This window comes from Hypanus sabinus, chromosome 1, assembly GCF_030144855.1.
Source record: "Hypanus sabinus isolate sHypSab1 chromosome 1, sHypSab1.hap1, whole genome shotgun sequence".
Classification (NCBI taxonomy): domain Eukaryota; kingdom Metazoa; phylum Chordata; class Chondrichthyes; order Myliobatiformes; family Dasyatidae; genus Hypanus; species Hypanus sabinus.
In genome coordinates this window covers 104,316,656-104,339,140 of record NC_082706.1, presented here as the reverse complement: position 1 = coordinate 104,339,140, position 22,485 = coordinate 104,316,656, and the positions used below count along the sequence as shown (strand labels likewise).

Genomic DNA, 22,485 nt, shown 5'->3' with positions numbered 1-22,485 from the left:
ATCCCAATACTGACCCCCTGAAGAAAACCACCAGTCACTGGAAGCTAACCAGAAAAGGCTCCCTTTATTCCCACTCGCAGCCTCTTGCTGTCAACCATTCCTCTATCCATGCCAGTATCTTTCCTGTAACACCATAGGATTTTACTTTGTTAAGCGCCCTCATGTATGGCACCTTATCAAATGCCTTCTGAAAATCCAAGTAAATATCATCCACCACCTCTCCTTTGTCCACCCTGCTTGTTATCTCTTCAAAGAACTCTAACAGATCTGTCAGGCAAGATTTTCCTTTACAGAAATCCTGATGGCTTTGATTTATTTTATTATTAGTCTCCAAATACTACAAAACTTCATCCTTAATAGACTCCAACACTTCCCCAACCACTGAGGTTAGGCTAACAGGCCTATAATTTCCCTTCTCTTGCCTTCTCCCTTCTTAAAAAGTGCAGTAACATTTGCAATCTTCCAGTCTTCTGGGATTGAGTTCAAGTGCCGTGAGGTAATGTTAAAGCTACACAAGACCTTAGTTGGACCCACTCAGAGTACTGTGTTCAGTTCTGGTCACCTCACTACAGGAAGAATGTGGATACTACAGAGAGTGCAGAAGAGACTTACAAGGATGTTGCCTGGATTGGAGAGCATGCCTTATGAGAATAGGCTGAGCGAACTTGGCCTTTTCTCCATGGAGCAACGACAGAGGATGAGAGGCGACCTGATAGAGGTGTATAAGATGATCAGAGGCATTGATCATGTGGATAGTCAGAGGCTTTTTCCCAGGGCTGAAGTAGCTAACATGAGAGGGCATAGTTTTAAGGTGCTTGGAAGTAGGTACAAGGGGCATGTCAGAGGCAAGTATTTTTTTTGTTAAAAACACAGAGAGTAGTGGGTGTGTGGAATGCACTACCAGCAACAGTGATAGAGGCGGATACAATAGGGTCTTTTAAGAGACTCTTAGATTGGTACATTGAGCTTAGAAAAATAGAGGGCTATGCGGTAGGGTAATTCTGTCCCTCCACAACTGGATTTCGACTTCCTCATCAGAAGACCATCTCCATCTCACTGATAACTGCCAATGGTGCATTTCAAAGATGTGTTCTTGACCCACTGTTCTACTCTCTCTACACCCATGACTGTGTGGCTAGGCCCAACTCAAATGCCATCTTTAAATTTGCTGACGACACAACTATTGGCAGAATTTCAGACGGTGACAAGGTGGCATATAGGAGCGAGCCATCAGCAAGTTGAGTAGTGTCACAGCGTCAACCTAGCCCTCAACGTCAATAAGACCAAAGAACTGACTGTGGACTTCAGAAAGAGTAAGAAGTTGGAACACACACCAGTCCTCAGAGGGCTATATACATACATTTGCAAGAAAAAGGTTGTGAACCCTTTGCAATTAGTGTGAGTGTGAGTGTGTGTATACACACAGTGCCTATAAGAAATATAGACATCCCCTCAGAAGTTATGTTTTATTGTCTTACAACATTGAATCGGTGGATTTAATTTGGATATTTTGACACTGATCAACAGAAAAGTACTCTTTCGCGTCAAGATAAAAACAGATTTCTACAAAGTTATCCAAATTAATTACAAATGTAAAACACAAAATATTTGACTGCACAAGTATTCATCCCTTAAATATGACACATTAAATCATTACTGGTGCAGCCAATTGGTTTTGGAAGTCACTTAATTAGTTAAATGGGGATCACCTTGTGCAGTCATGGTGTTTCAATGGAGTATAGTAAAAATACATCTGTATCCGGAAGGTCTTACTCAGTACTCTGGAAAAAACTACACCATGAAGACAAAGCAACACTCCCAGCAACTCCACAAAAAGGTTATTGCAAAGCACAAGTCGGGAGATGGATACAAGAAAATTTCCAAGTCACTGAATATCCCTTGGAGTACAGTTAAATCAATCATCAAGAGACCTATGACAGCTCTGCAGGAGTTACAAGCTTCAGTGGCTGAGATGGGAGAGTGGCAAAGAGAAAGCCACTGTTGAAAAAAAACCTCACTTGAAACTTCAGCTAGAGTTTGCCAGAAGGCATGTGGGAGACTCTGAAGTCAGCTGGAAGAAGGTTCTATGGTCTGATGAAACCAAGTTGCGTTTTTGGCCAAAAGACTAAACCCTATGTTTGGCTTAGGCCAAACAGTGCACATCATCATGAACATATCATCCCTACCATCAAGCATGGTGGTGGCTGGAGCATGCTCTGGGGATGCTTCACTGCAGCAGGCTCTGCTAGGCCTGTGAAGGTAGAGGGTAAAATGAATGTAGCAAAACACAGGAAAATCTTGGAGGAAAACCTGATGCAGTCTGCAGGAGAGCTGCGACTTGGGAGAAGAATTGTGTTCCAGCAAGACAAAGACCCCAAGCATAAAGCTAAAGCGACACAGGAACAGCTTAAAACAACAATGATCTACAGTGGTCACGTCACAGTCCAGACCTCAATCTAATTGTGAATTTGTGGCTAGATTTGAAAAAGGCTGTTCACTCACGAACCCCATGCAGTCTGACAGAGTTTGAGCAGTTTTGTAAAGAAGAATGAGGGAAAACTGCAGATGTGCAAAGCTGATAGGAAATCTATCTACACAGACTCAAAGCTTTAATTGCTGCCAAAGGTGCACCTACTAAAGACTAACTTGAAAGGGGTGAGTAATTATGCAATCAATTATTCTGCATTTAATAAATGTAGAAAACTTCGACCAATTTGTAGAAACTTGTTTTCACTTTGACACCAAAGAGTCTGTTCTGTTGATTAGTGCCGTGAGGCCAAATGAAATCCGCTGTGATTCAATGCTGTAAAACAATAAACATGTAAACTTCCAAGAAGGGGTGAATACTTTTTATAATTTATATATATTATTACACACACTTCTTACTGTAATTCAATTTTTATTATTATGCATTGCAATGTACTGCTGCCACATAACAAGAAATTTCATGACATTTGCATGTGATATTAGATATGATTCTGATTAACTTTACTAGAAGGAAGACAAATTGATTTTCAACTTAAAACCTACAAGTAGTCTCAGCAAATATTTCTTAACATAGAGTACAAAAAGTCATTTACATTTAGTTGCTCTGCCCGGAGGAGAAAGCTTAAGTCATGATTTGATCCTTAAAGTTACATTGGAAATTCATTTCATCTCCTTAGAAATTAAATTCAAGCTTTTATTCCAGTTTATTACATTATAAAATCTGGTTTATCTCCAGGGTTACATTACATAATGTGGCATTAACTTCAACCCTGGAAGAAGCACTGAAACTTCACAAGTGTCCTATCAGGTATCAGCACTTAAGATTCTATTAATCTCTTAGGCTGACTTCATGTTTAATATGGAAAGCTATTACTGTTGATAACAGCAGCATCACTTTGATAGCTGTGAATGATGTCTCAACTCTTCTTCCATACAAGCTGTCCACCATAATCACTCAGGTACCACAGAGAACGCAATAGATACTGTAGCAGAGTGGTTATGTTATTGATCTAGAGATCCAGTGAATTGGACAAGTGATCTGAAGAAAGTCTTCCAAAGCAGCCAGGAAAGGTAAATTTAGTTAATGAAATAACCTGGAATGTGACCCTGAAATGATTCAGTACACCACGGCTAGAGGGTCTACTATTTACCCACTTCAGAAACCTACTACAACCTTCTTCACAGCACCAAACAAGCTCATTAGCATCATCCTCCACAAAGATAAGGACCTCACCAGAACTGCTCCACCATACCTGCCAGTTCTTTTCCAAGTAAGTCATAACCTCAGCTTAAAATATATCAGTTAATTTACTGTAGATGTTCAAAATCCTGGAGTTCCCCACGCCACCAAAGACTAAATCATAGAGTGTGCATCAGACTAAGAGGATCAAGTGAACAGTGTGCCACCAACTTTTCAAGTGCAATTCAGAATAGCAAATATTGGCTTTGCTAACAACACATATAGCATATATAGACAATAGGTGCAGAAGTAGACCATTCAGCCCTTTGAGCCTGCACCGCCATTTTGAGATCATGGCTGATCAATTACTATCAATACCCGGTTCCAGCCTTGTCCCCATATCCCTTGATTCCCCTATCCATAAGATACCTATCTAGCTCCTTCTTGAAAACATCCAGAGAATTGGCCTCCACTACCTTCCGAGGCAGTGCATTCCAGACCCCCACAACTCTCTGGGAGAAGAAGTTTTTCCTTAACTCTGTCCTAAATGACCTACCCCTTATTCTCAAACCATGCCCTCTGGTACTGGACTCTCCCAGCATCTGGAACATATTTCCTGCCTCTATCTTGTCCAATCCCTTAATAAGCTTATATGTTTCAATCAGATCCCCTCTCAATCTCCTTAATTCCAGCGTGTACAAGCCCAGTCTCTCTAACCTCTCTGCGTAAGACAGTCCTGACATCCCAGGAATTAACCTCATGAATCTACGCTGCACTTCCTCTACAGCCAGGATGTCCTTCCTTAACCCTGGAGACCAAAACTGTACACAATACTCCAGGTGTGGTCTCACCAGGGCTCTGTACAAATCAAGAGGATTTCCTTGCTCTTGTACTCAATTCCCTTTGTAATAAAGGCCAACATTCCATTAGCCTTCTTCACTGCCTGCTGCACTTGCTCATTCACCTTCAGTGACTGATGAACAAGGACTCTGAGATCGCTTTGTATTTCTCCCTTACCTAACTCTACACCGTTCAGATAATAATCTGCCTTCCTGTTCTTACTCCCAAAGTGGATAACTTTTCACTTATTCACATTGAATGTCATCTGCCAAGTATCTGGCCCACTCACCCAGCCTATCCAAGTCACCCTGAATTCTCCTAACATCCTCATCACATGTCACACTGCCACCCAGCTTAGTATCATCAACAAATTTGCTGATGTTATTTTCTATGCCTTCATCCAAATCACTAACGTAAATGGTAAACAGCTGTGGTCCCAATACCGAGCCCTGTGGCACCCCACAAGTCACCACCTGCCATTCCGAGAAACACCTATTCACCGCTACCCTTTGCTTTCTATCTGCCAACCAATTTTCTATCCATGTCAATGCCTTCCCCCCGATGCCCTGAGCTTTGATTTTACCCACCAATCTTCTATGTGGGACCTTATCAAATGCCTTCTGAAAATCGAGGTACACTACATCCACTGGATCTCCCGTCTAACTTCCTGGTTACATCCTCGAAAAACTCCAACAGATTAGTCAAGCATGATTTACCCTTGGTAAATCCATGCTGGCTCAGCCCAATCCTATCACTGCTATCTAGATATGCCACTATTTCATCCTTAATAATGGACTCTAGCATCTTTCCCACCACCGATGTCAGGCTGACAGGTTGATAGTTCTCTGTTTTCTCCCTCCCTCCTTTCTTAAAAAGTGGGATAACATTAGCCATTCTCCAATCCTCAGGAACTGATCCTGAATCTAAGGAATATTGGAAAATGATTACCAATGCATCCGCAATTTCCAGGGCCACCTCCTTTAGTACCCTAGGGTGCAGACCATCTGGACCTGGGAATTTGTCAGCCTTCAGTCCCATCAGTCTTCTCATCACCGTTTCCTTCCAAATGTCAATCCGATTCATTTCCTCTATTACCTTATGTCCTTGGCCCATCCATACAACTGGGAGGTTGCTTGTGTCTTCCTTAGTGAAAACAGATCTAAAGTACTCATTAAATTCTTCTGCCATTTCTCTGTTTCCCATAACAATTTCACCCAATTCATTCTTCAAGGGCTCAACATTGTTCTTAACTATCTTCTTTCTCTTCACATACCTAAAAAAGCTTTGCTATCTTCCTTTATATTCCTGGCTAGCTTGCGTTCGTACCTCATTTTTTCTCCCCGTATTGTCTTTTTAGTTAAGTTCTGTTGTTCCTTAAAAACTTCCCAATCATCTGTCCTCCCACTCACCTTAGCTCTGTCATATTTCCTCTCTTTTTTTTAATGCTATGCAATCTCTGACTTCCTTTGTCAACCACTGTGGCCCCTCCCCCCCCCTTTGAATCCTTCCTTCTCCGGGGGATGAACCGATTTTGCAGCTTGTGCATTATTCCCAAGAATACCTGCCATTGCTGTTCCACTGTCTTTTCTGCTAGGCTATCCGTCCAGTCAACTTTGGCCAGCTCCTCCCTCATGGCTCCATAGTTTCCCCTGTTCATTTGCAACACTGACACCTCCGAGCTGCCCTTATCCTTCTTAAATTTCAGATAAAAGCTTATCATATTGTGATCACTACCTCCTAATAGCTCCTTTACTGTGAGATCGCTTATCAAATCCTGTTTATTACATAACACTAAATCCAGAATAGTCTTGTCCCTGGTCGGCTCTCATACAAGCTGTTCCAAGAATGCATCCCGTAGGCACTCTACAAACTCCCTATCCTGTGGTCCAGCACCAACCTGATTCTCCCAGTTCACCTGCATGTTGAAATCCCCCATAACTACTGCGACATTACCTTTGCCACATGCCAATGTTAACTTCCTATTCAACTTGCACTCAATATCCATGCTACTGTTTGGTGGCCTGTAGACAACACCCATTTGGGTCCTTTTGCCCTTACTGTTCCTATGATTAATAACAATTGTAAAAATGTAACAGAGTACTGTTCAGGCCTCTTATCACCAAGGAATGACAATGCAGAACTTAATCCAGCCTCTTCTGCTTTCTGATTATGAAACCTCTAAATTTTCCAGTAATTTGTTTTTATTTATTATTTTCCCCCCAAAATGTACCTTCCTGAGCTTTAAATATCAATTTAAATTGTGATTCAGAACAGAATCAATGGAAGTTGATTTTCTGAAAAGCTATGTGAACTCTGCTATAAAAATATAAACATCAACTGAAAAGTAATTTTTCAAAGATTATTCTTTCAACATTGTTAGTGTCCTCTGTAGCTGTTGTATCTAGATCTGCCTAATCAGATTTAAATTTTAATAATATCATGACAAAATGGTTGCAACGTCAGCATCTCTGGCACTGAGTCTGGTTCTGTGGTGCAGAAGGGAGAGAAGATGATGAGGAATGCATTAGCCATAGGGAATTCCATAGTGAGAGGAAAGGACAGGAGATTCTGTCAGCCTGATAAGAGATATCCACATGGTGTGTTGCCTCCCAGGTGCTACTGTACAGGATGTCTCGGATTGGATGCAGAGTATTCTGAAGGGAAAGGGTGGACAGCCAGAAGTCTTGGTACACGTTGGTACCAATGACATAGGTAGGAAAAGGGAGGAGGCCCTGAAGAGAAAATTCACGGAGTTGGGTAGGAAGCTGAAAAACAGGACCTCTGGGGTAGTAATCTCAGGATTGCTGCCTGTGTCACTTGCTAACAAATGCATGAATAGCATGATCAGACATATATTAATGTGTGGCTGAGAGACTGGTGTAGGGGGCAGGACTTCGAGTTCCTGGATCATTGGGGCATCTTCTGGGGGAAGTACAACCTGAACAGAAAGGATGGGTTACACCTGAACCCAACGGGGTCCAACATCCTAGTGGGCAGGTTTAATAGAGATGTTAGGGAGGGTTTAAACTAATTTGGCAGGGGGATGGGAACCAGAGTAATAGGGCTGAGGAAGGGGAGAACAGAAACACATCAAAGATAGCATGCAACAGAGATGATCGAAAGGGCAGGCAGAAGATGGAGCATAATCACAGCCAGTGGGATGAGCTACAGGGCAGTAGAGGTGTGGTGCAGTTAAAACAGAAAGCAACAAATACTGGACTGAGCGTTCTATTTGAATGCATGCAGCATAAAAAATAAAATGGATGATCTTCGCAGATGGGTAAGTATGATGTTGTGGCCATCTCTGAAACTTGGCTAAAGGTTGGGTGCCATTGAGAGTTGAATGTACAAGGATATACAGTGTATCGGAAAGATAGGTTAGTAGGCAGAGGCGGTGGTGTGGCCCTGTATATAAGAAATAATAATAATCATTAGAAAGGAAAGACATAGGATCGGAAGGTGTAGAGTCTCTATGGGTTGAGTTAAGAAATGGCAAGGGTAAAAGGACCCTAATGGCAGTTGTATACAGGATTCCAAATAGCAGCTGGGATGTGGATTACAAATACAGAAGGAATAGAAAAGGCATGTCAGAAGGGTAATGTCATGGTAATCATTGGGGATTTTAACACGAAAGTAGATTGGGAAAACCAGGTCAGTACTGGACCTCAAGAGAGAGAATTTGTAGAATGTCTAAGGGATGGCTTTACAGAAGAGCTTGTTGTTGAGCCCACGAGGGGATTGGCTGTGCTGGATTAGGTGTTGTGCAATGATCCAGAGGTGATAAGAGAGCTTAAAGTAAGGAACCCTTACGGAACAATGATCACAATATGATTGAATTCACTTTGAAATTTGGGAAGGAGAAATTAAATTCCAGTGTGTTGGTATTCCAATGGAATAAAGGAAATTACAATGGCATGAGAGGGGAACTGGCCAAGGTTGAATGGAAAGGGACACCAGCAAGAAGGACAGCAGAGCAGCAATGGTTGGAGTTTCTGTGAAAAATGAGGGAAATAAAAGACAGATTTATTCCAAATTAAGAAGAAATTTTCAAATGAAAGAAAGACACTACCATGGCTGACAAGTGAAGTCAGAAACAAAAGACAAGGCATACAAGGAAGCCAAAACTAGTGGGAAGATAGAGGATTGGGATTGGGAAGCTTTTAAAAATTTGCAGAAAGAAACTATAGACCTGTTAGCCTGATCAGTGGTTGGGAAGTTGTTAGGACCAATTGTTCGGATGAGATTACAGAATAACTGGAGGCACATCTCAAGTTATGCCAAAGCCAGCATGGTTTCCTGAAAGGAAAATCCTGCCTGACTAACCTACTGCAATTTTTTTGAGGAAATGATAAGCAGGGTAGACAAAAAAGATGCTTTAGACATGCTGTACTTGGATTTTCAGATGGCCTTTGACAAGGTGCTGCAGACGAGGCTGCTTAGCGAGGGGAGTTACTAGTATGGATGGAGCATTGGCTGACGGGCCGAAAACAGAGAGTGGGAATAAAGGGATCCTATTCTGGCTGGCTCCCGGTTACTAATGTAGTTCCACAGGGGTCAGTGTTGGGACCGCTTCTTTTTACGATGTACCTCAATGGTTTGGACTGTGGGTTTAATGAATTTGTGGCTAAATTTGCTGATGATACAAAGATAGGTGGAGGAGCACATAGTGTTGAGGAAACAGAGAGCCTGCAGAGAGACTTAGATAGTTTAGGGAAATGGGCAAATAAGTGGCAAATGAAATACAGTGTTGGAAACTGTATGGTCATGCACTTTGGTGGAAGAAATAAACAGGCAGACTATTATTTAGATGGGGAGACAATTCAAAATGCAGAGATGCAAAGGGACTGGGGAGACCTTGTGCAGGATACCCTAAAGGTTAACCTCCAGGTTAAGTTGTGGTGAAGAAGACAATGCTGGCATTCTTTTCTAGAGGTATAGAATACAAGAGCAGGGATGTGATGTTAAGACTCTTATAGGGCACTCGTGAGACCACACTTGAAGTATTGTGTGCAGTTTTAGGATCCTTATTTTAGAAAGTATATACTGACATTGGAGAGGGTTCAGAGAAGATTCACGAGATTGATTCCAGGAATGAAAAGGTTACCATACGAGGGATGTCTGGAAGCTCCTGGGCTGTGTTCTCTGGAGTTCAGGAGAATGAGGGGGATCTCATAGAAACATTCGAAATGTTAAAGGGCCTGAACAGATGAGATATGGAAAAGTTATCTCCCATGGTAGGAAAGTCTAGGACAAGAGGGAATGACTTCAGGATTGAAGGATGTCCATTTAGAACAGAAATGCAGAGAAATTACTTTATTTAGAGGGTGGTAAATCTGTGGAATTTGTTGCCATGAGTGCCAATGGAGGCCAAGTCATCAGGTGTATTTAAGGCAGAGATAGGTAGGTTCATGAATAGCCAGGGCATCAAAGGGTATGGGGAAAAGGCAGGGAGTGGGGATGACTAAAAGAATTGGATCAGCCCATGATTGAATGGCAGAGCAGACTCGATGGGCCAAATGGCCTACTTCTGCTCCTATATCTTATGGTCTTATAAGCTACTTTTTACGTACTTCTTTCAAACAACAACATTTCAGAGGGTCTATACTGGGCCCAACACACTGATGCAATCATGAAGACAAGGAGACACCTCAATGGCACTACATCATTAGGAGTTTGACGAGATTTGGTATAAAACCAATCACTTCCAAATTTCTATAGATGTATGATGGAGAGCATTCTGTTTGCATTACAACCTAGCATGGAGGCATCAATGAATGCATAGATCGCAAGATGCTCAGAGGGTCGTACATTTAGCCAGCTCCATCATGGCACAACCTCGCCACCATCAAAGACACTTTCCAAAGGTGGTACCTCAAGGTGACTGCGTCCATCACTAAGGACCCTCGCCATCTAGGACCTGCCTTTTGTCATTACTACCATTGGGATGGGGACACAAGAGTCGAAAGATGTAAACTCAATGATTTAGGAACAGTTACTTCCACTCAGTCATCATATTTTTAGATGAACCAATGAACACTACTCTTTTTTGCACAATTTATTTGTTCTCTAACTTACAATTTTCATGTCTTCAGCTAAACTGCTGCCACAAAACAACAAACATTACCACATGCAAACCGGTGATGATAAACCGATTCTGTTTCTGACACTGTTGCAAAAGAAAATAAGGCTGGTTAAATTCTCCCCAAACCATTTTTCAATTACATCTGATGGCATAGTCAGAAATTATATTGGTTATCAGTGTACTGGCTAAACTAACAACAGAATTGTAGACTACACATACAGCTTTCCAAATGTGTGGCTGTTGTACAGGCATCCTTAACAGGGGTTCAATTAACTCATTATTTTTCATGGTTCTAGAAAGTTAAGTGAAAAGGACAGTTCAAGCCTCCAAGTCATATGCAACTTGGCTAGGAAAACAGGTTTAAGAGGGCTGGAATTAATCAAGTGATATGCATGGTTAGTTGAGAGGTTGATAAATGTATAAAAATGCATCTAAAACACAGTGCTATTATTCTCGGACAGTAGAGCACCAAGCTTCACTTCTCTATGAAATGGTACTTACCAGAACTCGGAAAAAGTAAAGGTACTCTGCTGCACCCGAATAATTACCACACTCATATTGGAATTTAGCATATCGGTACAAAGTGTCTAAATACTCCTGACGAAACTGCAAAACAAATACACAGCACATAAAAATGAGCTGAAGAAAGGCAAGACCTTTTTACATTAAGACATTACCTGTTCCAGTTAAGGCATTCCCCAGCACTCAACAATTTATGGACTGCTTCTTACCCTCTGCCATCAGATTTCTGCACAGCCCATGAACACTAGTTTGTTATTCCTTTTGTTTTGCACTATTAGTTACTTTGTAATTTTATATTAATTGTTTTGGCTTTGCACTGTACTACTCTTGCTACAAATCTCATGACAAAAGTCAGTGATAAGAAAACCCTTTTCATTCAGAAGTTAAAGAACATTCTGCATTATATGAATTGTATGAAGTTTGCATATTTAAATACAATAATTTTCCATCAACATTCTCTCCTCTAACGCAGTGATGGTATTAAAGTGTTAACAGAGTAAATCCAAATTACTGATTTATTTTAACAAGTAATGATGTCATTGGTTAAACAATCATTGACTAGCACACCAAAAGTAGCATCAACCTCACTATCCAAACATTTACTGAATCAATCACATTTCAGGGCAAGTGTAATAAAGGTTCTAACGAACTGCTTCAACTATTACTCATGATCACTGTCATTCATTCCTCAGCAGCTGAGGTATAATATTATGCGATCGCTAGCTTTAAATATTCATTATAACAAACACATATCCATCACTTACCCCATGCTTTTCTGCTAAATAATCAAACAGCATTCGCCCATCTCTATTTGGGGGAGAAAAAAAATGTTTTATTGGAAACACATTCCTTCAGCATTAATTTAAGACTGAGAGACACAGTAGGAATCTTGTGACAGTTTAAGAATTTCTATTTTAAAAAAACTCTTTCTTTGAAATCAAGATCAGTATTCTAATCAACTGCTTTTGGAATTGTTTAGCATCATCTTTTGGTGATATGCGCTAATGGGAGTTAAGACCAAGACCACCATCAACTCATTAAATACTTGTTCACGTACGTAATCACAACTGGTCAAGGTGAATTAAAAGAGACAAAAGTCATTTCAAATCAGGCTAAATCCTCACTAGGTTCTTAAAAGTTGAAACACAATGGCCTGGTTTTCATTATTGCAGCACATTTGGGTTAACAATGAAAATATGCTTTGGCTGGCAATGTGATAAACTCCAGCCAGTTTTTTTCAAAAATCACTCAATGTGTGTAATGCATGGCTGCGGTCTCCCATCACACTCAAGTGCATTTCGTGCTGAAGGAGCCAATTACAAATTTTTTGAGGCACACCTGGGGGAGGGATCGGCACATCTGTCAGTACAGTGCACTCCCGACCTTGATGCACCTTTCATAGGAACGTGGAATGAACATCATTTTGCATTCCAAATTTTCCATTAAAAGAGAAATAAAGACATCTGTTGGAAAAGTGATGAGGCAACCTCAAGGAATGAGAACAAGACTTCTTCACTTTTCTGCCATATGCTTTCATGGAGATAGAAAAGTTTAAAGAATTGTAAAAAACTTCACAGATCATTTTTCTTATTTTCATAATTTTTATTATGGATATTTGCTTTAATTTTGACTGAGCATTTTACAAAATTTCTCCAGTCTCTTGTGCTCAATGCACTACAGTATATACAAAAAATTAATAGATGGCATCAACAGGAACAATTTTTCTCTCAAAATTTGGACTGAAATATATTTCATTCTTGGAAAGTTCTCATGGTTTTTGTTCACATTTTTAAAAATAACATAATAATAAATAACAAATAATTTTTAAAGATTATGTGTTTCCTTTGACCATTTTTGCAACTTTGCCTCAATTGGGAACTTACCCACCACTCCCCTGACACGCACCCCCCCCCCACCAAACAGTCACCCAAAAGCTTGTACAACAAATAATAACAGATCCCAGGCAGCCTCCTTCATTGCAGTCAGTAGAAAGGTAGTAGAGATAGTTAATGTAGAGCAGGAATATCAATGAAGTTTACCCCTCCCCGCATCACTGCTGTGGGTGTCATCATTTGCACTTATACTCAATATCCAATCACCTGCAACTGCAAGGATGGATCCATTTTCAAAACTTTACCTGCATCCTAAATCCAATTAACTCAATGCAGCTAAAACATAAATTTACCGATGCAAAAGAAACCTGACAGTTCACATCACAAATGCTTCTAATTACTGCTAAGATATTTCATACAGCTTGTTTCAGATGCCATTATTAATTCTAAGCATCCGGCTTGATTCTCCTGGTACAGTCTGGGCACTGCATGAGCAAGCTGCAACAAAACTCATCACGTGTTTCTCCCACACACAATTTGTCTACAGGAAGTTAAAATTCGTTTACAGCAGCTGTCAGTTCCAGGTGAAAGTAAGATCTCTACAGAGTACCATAACCATAAGTGTCAAATGCTATGACTGAGTTTATTCCATAAATGACCCATGCCAAAAAAAAATCATGTTACTTAGCAATCAGCAACTTCCAAGTTTTAACGAGGCACTAAGCTATACTGTTTAGCATATTCCAGCTTTAACAGAGCTATAACTAACAGGTTGTTACAAGGATCAGTACTGGCCCTTCCTGTTCACAATCTGTATCAATGATACTGATAAGGGCATCAACCATAATCTGTCCAAGTTTGCTCATGATTCATAGATGGAGAGTACAATAAGGCTTCAGGAGTTAAAATTAGGCCAAGTGCATGGCTGTGAGCATGTTAGGTGCAATACAATGAGGAAGAATGCAAGGCCATACACTTCAATGAAAGAAATGAGAAGTGTTTTTTTTTAAATGATGAGGATTGAAGCATTTTGTTCAGAGGGGCTTGCTTATTTTCATATATGAACTATTTAAAATTAACATGAAGACATAGCAAGCAACTAGGAAAGCAAGCAGTTTGTTAATCAAAAAGCTAGACTATTTACTTAGAACATAGAACAGCACTACACAGGAACAGGCCCTTCAGCCCATAATGTTGTACCAAACTAATTAAATTAGTAATCCAATGTCCAAGTAAACTAATCCCTTCTGCCTGCACAATGTCCATATCCTTCCAGTTCCTGTACATTCCTGTGCCTCTCAATAGACAATAGACAGTAGGTGCAGGAGTACGCCATTTGGCCCTTCTAGCCAGCACCACCATTCACTGTGATCATGGCTGATCATACACAATCAGTACCCCATTCCTGCCCTCTCCCCATATCCCTTGACCCCACTATCTATAAGAGCTCTATCTAACTCTCTCTTGAATGCATCCAGAGACTTGGCCTCCACTGCCTTCTGGGGCAGAGCATTCCACACATCCACCACTCTCTGGGTGAAAAAGTTTTTCCACAACTCAGTTCTAAATGGCCTACCCCTTATTCTTAAACTGTGGCCTTTAGCTCTGGACTCACCCATCAGTGGGAACATGCTTCCTGCCTCCAGTGTGTCCAATCCTTTAATAATCTTATATGTTTCAATCAGATCCCCTCTCATCCTTCTAAATTCCAGTGTATACAAGCCCAGTCGCTCCAATCTTTCAACATATGACAGTCCCGCCATTCCAGGAATTAACCTTGTGAACCTACGCTGCACTCCCTCAATAGCATAGAGCCTCTTGAACACCTTTATTGTATTTGCCTTTACCAGTCTCCCTGGGAGCACGTTCCAAATACCACCTCTCTGTTTATAAAAAAAAACACTTGCCCCATACAATTCTTTTAAACTTACCCTCTCACCTTAAATGCATCCCCTCTGGAAGACATTTCAACCCTGCGAAAAAGATATTGGCTGTCTGCTCTCAATGCCTCTCAAACTTATAAACTTCTATCAGGTCTCCACTCAAGAGAAAACTATCAATGTTTGTCCACCCTCTCCTCATAGCACATCCTCTAGTCCAGGCAACATCCTGGTAAACCTCTATTGCTTTTGAGATAAACAAAATGAAGTATATACTTGCAACTGAGGGAGGATTGTCATTTTAAAACAGATTACATACTGGGCCTGTACTCTTGAATGAGGAGATTGCAATTAAACTTTAAATTCATACAGCACAGATGCAAAAGGTCAAACAATCTACTCTGCTTCTATTTCTTCTGTTCTTATATTTTGTATTTAATTCAAATATTTTAAAATGTAATAGCTTTTAAAATATTTTAACAAAAATTCAATATAGCGGTTTTAACAGTGACAATGTGTTCAAAAATGTTTAAAGTCAAAATGTTAATCAGAAACTGTATCATTCCTTCTTGATTTGTTTTTCAACCATCTTTTAATGTGATTAACTACCCAACCAGCTTCGTGACATCATAGCTATAAGATGTCAGAGATCCTTCAAAACTGACGCTGGCAGAGTCAAAGTTCTTTCTGGATAGCCCAGGAGATCAGCACAAAGGCCAAGCTCTCATTTGGAAAAGTCAAAACAAAAACAGCTTTTACTGCATAGTTTCTGTAAACCACAAATTAATTAAGTCCACTACTTGCTTTCTCTGTCAACACGGACAAGAGGAATGGCAACAGACCAGAATTGATGCCTTTACAGTTTGGTGTTAGATATGGGAGACAGGCATACAAAAGCATAGTTTTGCTAACAGTTTTATCTTCCTACAGGTCATTAACCAAGAAGGTGACTGACACCAGACCAAAACATCCTCTTTAAACAAGATGGACATAGAGTTTGGCATTAGGTGTCACTTTAAAGAACCAGAAAGACACAGAAGTGGTTTGGAAAGAGACTTCGGAGCTTAAGCCCTCAGGAGGTAGACAAATAAAAGTGATGTACACAAGAAGCTGGATTTTTAAACTTTTACGAACAAGAGAAAATCTGCAGATGCTGGGAATCCAAGCAACATGAAGAACTATTCAGGCCAGGCAGCATCTATGGAAAAAAGTAGTTGATGTTTCAGACTGACACACTTCGGCAGGACTGGAGCAAAAAGATGAGGAGTAGATTTAAATGGTAAGGTGGGGGGGGGGGGGGTGCTAATCTACTCATCCTTTTTTTCTCTATTCCTGCTGAAGGGTCTTGACCTGAAACGTCGACTGTACTTTTTTTCCCATAGATGTTCCCTGGTCTGCTGAGTTCCTCCAGCGTTTTATGTGTGTTGTTTTTTAACCTCTTAAATAGCTTGCAGAAAGGAAAAATTGTTATTGAGCTTAATTAGCAAGTGCTAACCAGTGAGATGATAAAATTTAAAATGGCAGCGCTTTATCTTTCATTCTCAACAGTCCTATGAAATTTATTCAAAGACTGTCTTTATGCTTTTAAACTTCAAATCTGACTGAAACATTGACTCAATTAAAATCCAACTTCAAATGTTTAATTAGTCTAAGTCCTACCAAACAAACTCATCTTTCTTTGGGTAATATAGTAGGAAGTTATGTTTCCCTTAACTTGCTCTAATCCACCAGCAACCAGCATGGGTAAGGAATTATGATAATTATAGGCAGACATTGTCAGTGCAATAACCCTGGAACAGCATTAAAGTTCAAAGACAGCTTGCTACAGCCTTATGGCACTGCCCTTCTCCTGAAGCACAATTATACAAGGACTTAACTTCAAACACCCAAGCAGCATGGGGCACCTAAATTACCCTTAGATGACAGCAAGAACAACCGGATGAGCACAACTGGTTGTCATACATAAAATACCAGTCACCGTTCTATTCTTTCTTCAAGGGTTTCTCTACACTAAAGAGTCTGATCCATGTGCATCACAGTATGTAATTTATAAATATCTTACAAACATTAAAAGGGAAATGAAGACCACCTGTTCAGCATGTGACTACCATCCCACAAGCTGGACTTGATGAATACATTTTAGTCCAATCCCAGTTACCTTATGATTCCTTTCAAATGTGTTTCTCTGCAATGAAAGAGCAGGGGGGAACTAAAGATTTAAACTCAGACAAAACAGATTAATCTCCACTGCACTTGTACGATTTTTAAGTATTTCCCAATGATCTTTTAGATTTGCACATAGTTAATAGACCTAAATTATTGCAGAGGCTGTGCAAAATCTAACGGTTATTGGGATTTTACAAGGTTTCAACTTGCTTGAACTGTGGATGATACAGCACATCAATGTCTTGTAATTCAGTCAATCACATGATCACTGACTTTAAATTAAAGCATTTTGTGCCATATTGATTAGCCTATTTTTTCACCATTTGTAGACCACTTGTATTTTTGGCTACCAATACACTATTTGTGTTAGACCACCACGCCATTGAATTCCTGCCTGCACCACACAGCCATGATGAACCCCTTGATATAATCATTTGGGAAATGAGGACTATCTCACTCATGCGTTAGAGAATATAGAATATTTTTATAAGCTACAGTGTAAATTCTATTAAGGAAGCCAATATTTTCTTGTGACCTGTGTTCAAGATGTCTCCAGCCACAGATCACAAAACTACTCATCTTCTTCTGAACTGCGATCAATTGCAGCCTGAAAGTTCCCTTTTAAGCATGTACTTGTGAGCCAACTAAATGATCTGGCATTTTTGTAATCTCCTGGGAGATTCAGCAAACAAGACTGTTGTGAGCGCAGATATGGCCAGGGAAGCCATTGCTGGGGGGGGGGGTGGTCGATGCCTGTTGGCAAAATATGAATCCATGGTCAGCTCCATTACTCCGTGCTGATTGAAGTACTGAGCAAGATTAAAAGGATAAGAATGGAAAACAAACAGATGTTGACAGCTGTCTGCCTGTGCCTAACTGGTCTCCCTCTCTACTCGCTACTACCCAAGAATCTTTGGTCCCATGCCGCCAAGATCGGGAGAAGTTGTTGCCCTGCAGCCATTGGGTCCCTGGACAGGCTTCACTCACCTCAGCACAGACTGGGCTCCACAGCCGTGGATTCACTTTCAGGGATTCTGCAGTTCCTGTTCCATTTTACACTTTTTTTTACTATATGCGTGATTTGATCAAGGTGTTTCAGTGCTAAACTGACCCTGCAGCTGTGGCCTGCAACCATTGGCACTCGCCTCAGCAAAGCATCGACTCCGTGCCTGTGGACTCACTTTCAGAGTCTGTGTGGTTAATATTCTGTGTGTTATTTGTTTGTACTATTTGTTCCTTTTTTTCCCACACAATGGGTGTAGGACAATCTTTTTAAAATAGGTTCCATTGTGTTTCATTGTTTTGTGACCGCCTGCAATAAAACAAGTCTCAAGGTTATATACTCCACCAGCATTTTGTGTGTGTTGTTCTTTGTTATTAAATGTACTTTGAATTTTGAAGGAAAATAAGAATCCAGGTTGCAAATCAACATTTCATTCTCTTGGTGGAACCAGTCAGTTTCCTAAAATACAAAGCTGCTCAAGATCCACTTGATGCTCATAAGAATCAGCAAACCAGGATTTGCCAGAGAAACCATATCACTGAGGGTGGCCAGCTTCCTCTTATAGATACTTAAAAGAAAACAGAAGCAGAGAAATTGGGGGGAAAAAAACTTAAGGCCAACAAATAACATTATGGCAATATGAAACGATAAAGAGGACATAAAAAGAGTCTTGGGCACAAATTTAAGATCAGATCCAACCACAGCTCATATGATCTGAACAGTGAAACAATTATTAAGAGGAATATCAGGAATATATTCATTTCAAAAAAATGTAGTAACAAATGTGTATCATATCAAGTAAGATGCCAGTTTATCTAGATATCATTTAGTTACATGAAAAGCTTGCATTGAAATCAAAACCCAGGAGGTAAAGTAGTAAACCCGGTAAACTAATTAAAATAGGAGAGAGAACATATGCTAAACCTGCAAGATCAGAAATAGTGCAATTCATCAACTAACTAATCACCAGCATTCTCTCACCTATGTAAATAACCTGTACATTCAAAGCATTCAGTCTGTCAAATTTACTGACAACATAAGTAAGATCAAGAGCTATACTAAAAATAGCTTTAAAAAACGATTTCAATTTATATGGTAACTTTAGAGGCAAGTTGCAAATTGAATTTAGCTAATGCAAACTAATGCACCCCAGTTAAAAACATGCAACAGTACACTGCAAAATGAAGCATTAACAACAGACGGCTTACAGCAGACCTGGCTATGAGCAGCCAGTGAGGTTAATAACACCAATGTCTAAAAGATGCAAAAAGGCAGTTCAAAAAGTAATGCAAATGAGGGACAGCCAGCCACAAAATTGAGGCTCTGTCCTGCAGGATTTTTGCTAAAGCAACTACACAGAGATAAAATTTTGAAGTGATCCATACAGGTGGCCCCTGTTTTTCGAACGTTTGCTTTATGACAGCTCGCTGTCACGAAAGACCTACATTAGTACCTGTTTTCACTAACCAAAGAGGATTTTCGCTTTTACAAAAAAAGATGCCCGCTTTATATGTGTGTTACCCTGAGAAAGACTATCATGACGTGAAGCCTTGTGCGGGCATGGCATGCGTAGGCATGTACATGCTAAATTTTTTTCTCCACTTCTATTTTGGCTCGCTGCCTTCCCGATTTTGTTAAGTGAAGCTACACCGTACATACAATATTTCTACTTTATATAGGCTGTATATTTATCATATCATTCCTGCTTTTACTGTATGTTCCTGTTATTTTAGGTTTTATGTATTATTTGGTAGGTTATTTTTTTTGGGTCTGCGAATGCTCAAAAATTTTTCCCATATAAATTTATGGTAATTGCTTCTTCGCTTTACGATATTTCGACTTACAGTTTCGTAGGAACACTCTACCTTCGGATAGCAGGTGAAACCTGTATCCATTTTGGACAATTTATAATATATAGAGATATATAGATATGATATATAGAGGAAGCACAACAAGAACAGCTACCAGTCCAAATCCTTGTGAACAATTCTCTTTCACAAAACATACTGCCACTTTCCGTACCATTTCTCCTGCCACCCTGCTACACTAGGAGTAATTCCCAGTGCCTAAATAACCTATAAGCAGGTGATTGAGATGTGAAAGGAAATCAGAGCATCCAGATGAAACCCACATGGTCAAAGAAAGACTCTATAAGTAAAACCTTAATTTAAAAGCTACCATGACCATACGAAGTGGACCAAACTTTCACAAAACTTGCCCCTTTCATTTCAAAGCTTTGTGTAATGAAGAACATTGCTACACCTGCAATCTACACCTAATGGATATCTGTGGACTTGCAAAGCAAGATAGAATATTCTCACATATCAGACCACAGCCTCTAACCTTCTCCAGGGAATTTGGCCAAGTCACAAAACTGTCACTGTCAGGAACATTTTACTCTTCAAAGACTTGACTAAGTAAATCCAGAACTAGCAGCAGAGGTTGTAAAGGAAGCTGCAGCTAACTCTTTCAAGCCTTCAATTTTGAGTCCTATATGGCTCTTACAGGAAGCACTAAATTCAGATTTCCAACCAAAGACGCAAGTGAAGAATACTTCTCTGATGCAGAACTGGAAAATGTTGGTGAACAGCTTGTAATGTCATTATTCCGTGTTTTTGGAAGTAATATCTAATGAACCAAATAACCTGCAGGAGGTTTCATGGTACATCTGGAATCTTACATGTTTGATTTGAAAACAAATCAACAAAGAGGCTCACTATTAAGTTTTCCTTTAAAGAGTTGCATGCTCCAGCACACCGTTCTTTAAAGGCTGAAGTGAGCGCTCAGCACATCAGCAGGGGATCAGCCTGGAGGAGCTGCCAAATCAGGCCGCGCGAGGGAGCTTACTATCAGTCAAGGTGGAGTCACAAACTGAAGCTGCAGGCATAAATCATGCTGTTCTAACAGGATATGTTAAACTCTACTTATTCAGTGTCAAACTCATTAACTGTTCAAAACCAATTTCACTTATACTAAATGCCTGAGAACAGCATGCCTTAACTTCAACCCAAGAATCAGACCTATTTTTTTGTAAGATGTAGACAATGCAAAGGTTCAGTTTTGCATTCCTTCCTCTATTCTGTTACAGTAGGTCGATTTCGTATCCATATGCACGCCAAAACAGCTACACTCTCATGAGACCCAATCTCAAGCACCCCATGCTACAGATCAATATAAGACCAGCTGCAATCTAGTAGTCTAAAGCCCTAGGCTAATGATCTACACACACATGTTCCAATCCCACAAAGCTGGATAATTAAATTTACTTGATTAAATAATTCTGAAATTAAAAAGATGAAGTAAGTAATTACAGAACAAGAAACTACCAGTGTCCTAAAAACCATATGGCTTACTAACATGTTTCAAAGATCCTAGACATCACTGGAAAACATTCCTGGAGAGACAAAGAACGCAGAGCTCACATACCATATCAGGTCCACCTGATGTATCTCCCTCTGGCTTGACTGGGATTCTCTGAAACACGAGAGCTACGTGTTTCCATTAAAGGCACCATTATTTAGAAACACAGAAAACCTACAGCACAATATAGGCCCTTCAGCCCACAATGCTGTGCCAAACATGTACTTACTTTAGAAATTACCTAGGGTTACCCATAGCCCTCTATTTTACTAAGTTCCATCTACCTATCCAGGAGTCTCTTAAAAGACTCTATTGTATCCACCTCCACCACCGTCACTGGCAGCCCATTCCATGCACTCACCTCTCTCTGCGTAAAAAAACTTACCCTTGACATCTCTTCTGTACCTACTCCCAAGCACCTTAAAACTGTGACCTCTCGTGTTAGCCATTTCAGCCCTGGGAAAAAGCCTCTGACTATCCACACAATCAATGCCTATCATCATCTTATACACATATTTGGTGATAATGAAAATAAAAAGAAATCAACCTCAACCCAGAAAAAAATGTATGAGCATTTGAGCAATGTGGGCCTTAAATTGCTCTAATTGTTGGTACATAATTCTAAAGTATTTAAAGGTTTGTCTGCCGAGAGGAGGCTTGTTTAAGTTTGACAAACTCAGGCTCCATCCCACTGAGTTGTCTGTTCCACATGTGTATTATGTTAATTTAATTGTAAAGCAATGAATCTTTTAAAATCAATGTGAGATTTTGGTTACATCAGATGCTCAGATTGCTTTTGATTTTCCAGCAATCCTAAAGGGCTGTAGAATGATTGCAAACAAATTTTGCTGTCAAACACTGGTCACAATTCCCAAAATCTTCAGTAAGAAAATTATCTAGTTATTAGATGATAGCAATCCCAATGAAAAATAATCCTTTTACAAATGTTAATATTTATATCTTCATTTACTTAAGTTAACAGAGCTAGTATGTGATCATACACCTTTAAAAAATGTTCAACTGGAGGCTGTCAGAAGGTATAACCATTTCTTCTGTTTCATATTTTCTTACAACTGGGAAAGCGCCTTTGCCCCATTGAGTCTGTGCCAGCTCTTACAGCAATTCCATCACTC

General features: G+C 40.0%; 1 protein-coding gene across 1 annotated transcript in view; it reads right to left on the bottom strand.

The window, feature by feature from the left end:
- LOC132396041 (eukaryotic translation initiation factor 3 subunit E-A) overlaps positions 1-22,485 on the bottom strand; it is a 165,102-nt gene that overhangs the window by 110,371 nt on the left and 32,246 nt on the right. Inside the window, exons 4-5 of the mRNA XM_059973374.1 lie at positions 11,876-11,918; positions 11,091-11,195 (exon numbers count right to left, since the gene is read on the bottom strand). Of these exons, the coding sequence (XP_059829357.1) occupies positions 11,091-11,195; positions 11,876-11,918 (148 nt within the window). The remainder of the gene's footprint in view (positions 1-11,090; positions 11,196-11,875; positions 11,919-22,485) is intronic.